Consider the following 2,404-nt stretch of genomic DNA (forward strand, 5'->3'; position numbering starts at 1 on the left):
TCTAGTGTTTTCAAGCCCATGTAGTTTTTAGGAAAAACCCCACGTACCTTAGATTATAGAATTTGAAAGATGAAATCCGGATCTTGATTCGTTTCTTGGAATTCTTGATCTTAGGGATGAATTTTTTTATCTTTGGGGATGGGATTAGAGTTTTGATTTTGAGAGGAAAATTGAATTAGGGAGTGTATTATGCTTTTGTGGCGCAAATCTTATGTTATGGACGGACCTTGGGTGAGGTAAAGGTCCAAATTGCCCTTAAAGACGTGAAAACAGAACCTGAATATTTGGGACATGCGATAGAGCGTGCGTCGCACGCTAATCGCGCACAGCTACTGCCTCTCTCACGAAAATGGCTGTAACTTTTTTCTCGTGTATCGGATTTTGACAAAATTGGTATCGTTGGAAAGCTAATTCAATTATATACAATTTGGTGGGTCTTGAGGTGGAAAATTCCATGTGTATCGAAAATTATACATGTTCAAAGTAGACCTTGTAGAATCGAATATCAAACTTTGGATAAATGATTGACTCTTAGCTCAACTTTGCTTTAGGCCATTTCTATGAACATTTTTCACCTCATAATCACTTCATATACTAGGACAAAGATCATTACACGTTAATCTAAATATAAACCATGGAAATTTTGAGCTTACGCACATAAGAATGACGATTCGATCTCTAGCTCGAAAAATGTGGGGTGTTACAAACAGCAATGAGGTTATGCACCTCTTTAGTTGGCATGCTTTTCAAAATCCAGTCCCATTAGAAGAATATGTTGAGGTTGCAAAAGGCATTGTAACATATGCTCGGGGACTTCCACTAGCTCTCACAGTTTTGGGTTCTTCTTTATTTGGACTACCAATTGAAGAGTGGAGGAATACCATTGAGAAGCTGAAACGAATTCCCGATGACAACATACAAGAAAAACTCAAAATAAGTTTTGATGCACTCCCAGATGATAAGGTTAAGGCAATCTTCCTAGATACTGCCTGTTGCTTGAGAGGAATGGACAAGGATGATGCCGTTACAATATTGGATGCTTGTGATTTGTTTGCTGAAGCTGGAATCCAAGATTTGATCGACAGATGCTTGTTAATTATAAATTTAAGTAACAAACTGGCCATGCACTGCATTATTCGAGATATGGGAAGAGAAATTGTTCGTCAAGAATCACCAAAAGAGGGTAGCAAGCGCAGCAGGTTGTTTTTTGAGGAAGATGTTTCTGATGTACTTTTGGGAGACAAGGTTAACCCTTTAATTTCCTCATTTGTGTTTTATGTTTTCAACTTGTTAGTATTCCTTCTAAATTAAATTTGTATTCTGTTTAGAAATCGATTATCCTCTCTCTATTAAAAGCTTAGCTTTTTTTGTAAACTTTCTATAACATGCTTCCTGTGAACACATTATTTATTAGTTTTAGCTAAAATGTAGGCTGCTGAAGCCGTTGAGGTAATGATGGTGAATCCCACAGTGTTCAAGGACATACAGTTAAGTACAAAAGCTTTTGCCAAGATGGTTAACCTGAGACTCCTCCAAATTGATAATGTTCATCTCAAAGGAAACTTTGAGTATCTACCAACCAAGCTGAAGTGGTTGAGTTGGAAGAATTGTCTGTTGAAATATGTACCATGTGACTTTCATCTGAAGACTCTTGTTGCTCTTGACATGTCAGAAAGTAAATTTGAAGATTTAAAGGTACGTTTCACTAAATTCCTCTTTGTAAGTGAACCCTTGGTTGGTCCCGGTGCATAACACCAAAACCAGTCAGGGGAATATTTTAGTGTGCACTGGGATCAACAAATAATGAATAAGTTACAAAGACTATTAAATACAAAAGTTTCTTATTTGTGTTTTTAATCTTCCCTTGATTTTATTTTATATGTTTTTAGTTGTTGAGAAGTTTGAAGTCCTTGAATCTAAATTCCTGTAAAAATCTCATGAGAACACCAAACTTCACCGGTGCACCGAGTCTCAAGAGATTATCATTTGAAAACTGTTCAAGTTTGACTGAGGTGCAGTCATCCATTGTAGATTTGAATAAACTTAAAGAATTAAATCTATTATGGTGCATAAAGTTGGAGAAACTACCAAGCAGTATCAGCAATCTCAAATCACTTGACACTCTGATTCTGAACTGGTGTGTAACCCTGCAACAATTGCCTGATGACTTGGGAAATTTACAGTCTCTAAAGAAGTTTTCTGCACCAAGAACAGCTGTGACATATCTTCTGCCTTCTTTTGGACGCTTGAAGAAGCTTGAATACATGCATATGGGAGGGTTTGGCAGGTCAGTACCTAGTATGACAGGTCAGGAGCCGATTGGATTTCTGCCTTCGTCTATTAAAAATTTATGTTCCTTGAACAAATTGTGTCTTGCTTCATGTGATTTGTCTGAAGAAGACAT

General features: G+C 37.0%; 1 protein-coding gene across 1 annotated transcript in view; it reads left to right on the forward strand.

Moving 5' to 3' along the window:
• The first annotated feature begins 663 nt into the window (after positions 1-663).
• LOC107868788 (disease resistance protein Roq1-like) overlaps positions 664-2,404 on the forward strand; it is a 4,780-nt gene continuing 3,039 nt past the window's right edge. Inside the window, exons 1-3 of the mRNA XM_016715428.2 lie at positions 664-1,245; positions 1,432-1,695; positions 1,890-2,287. Coding sequence (XP_016570914.2) covers positions 664-1,245; positions 1,432-1,695; positions 1,890-2,287 — 1,244 coding nt within the window. The remainder of the gene's footprint in view (positions 1,246-1,431; positions 1,696-1,889; positions 2,288-2,404) is intronic.

This window comes from Capsicum annuum, chromosome 4, assembly GCF_002878395.1.
Source record: "Capsicum annuum cultivar UCD-10X-F1 chromosome 4, UCD10Xv1.1, whole genome shotgun sequence".
NCBI classification, from domain to species: domain Eukaryota; kingdom Viridiplantae; phylum Streptophyta; class Magnoliopsida; order Solanales; family Solanaceae; genus Capsicum; species Capsicum annuum.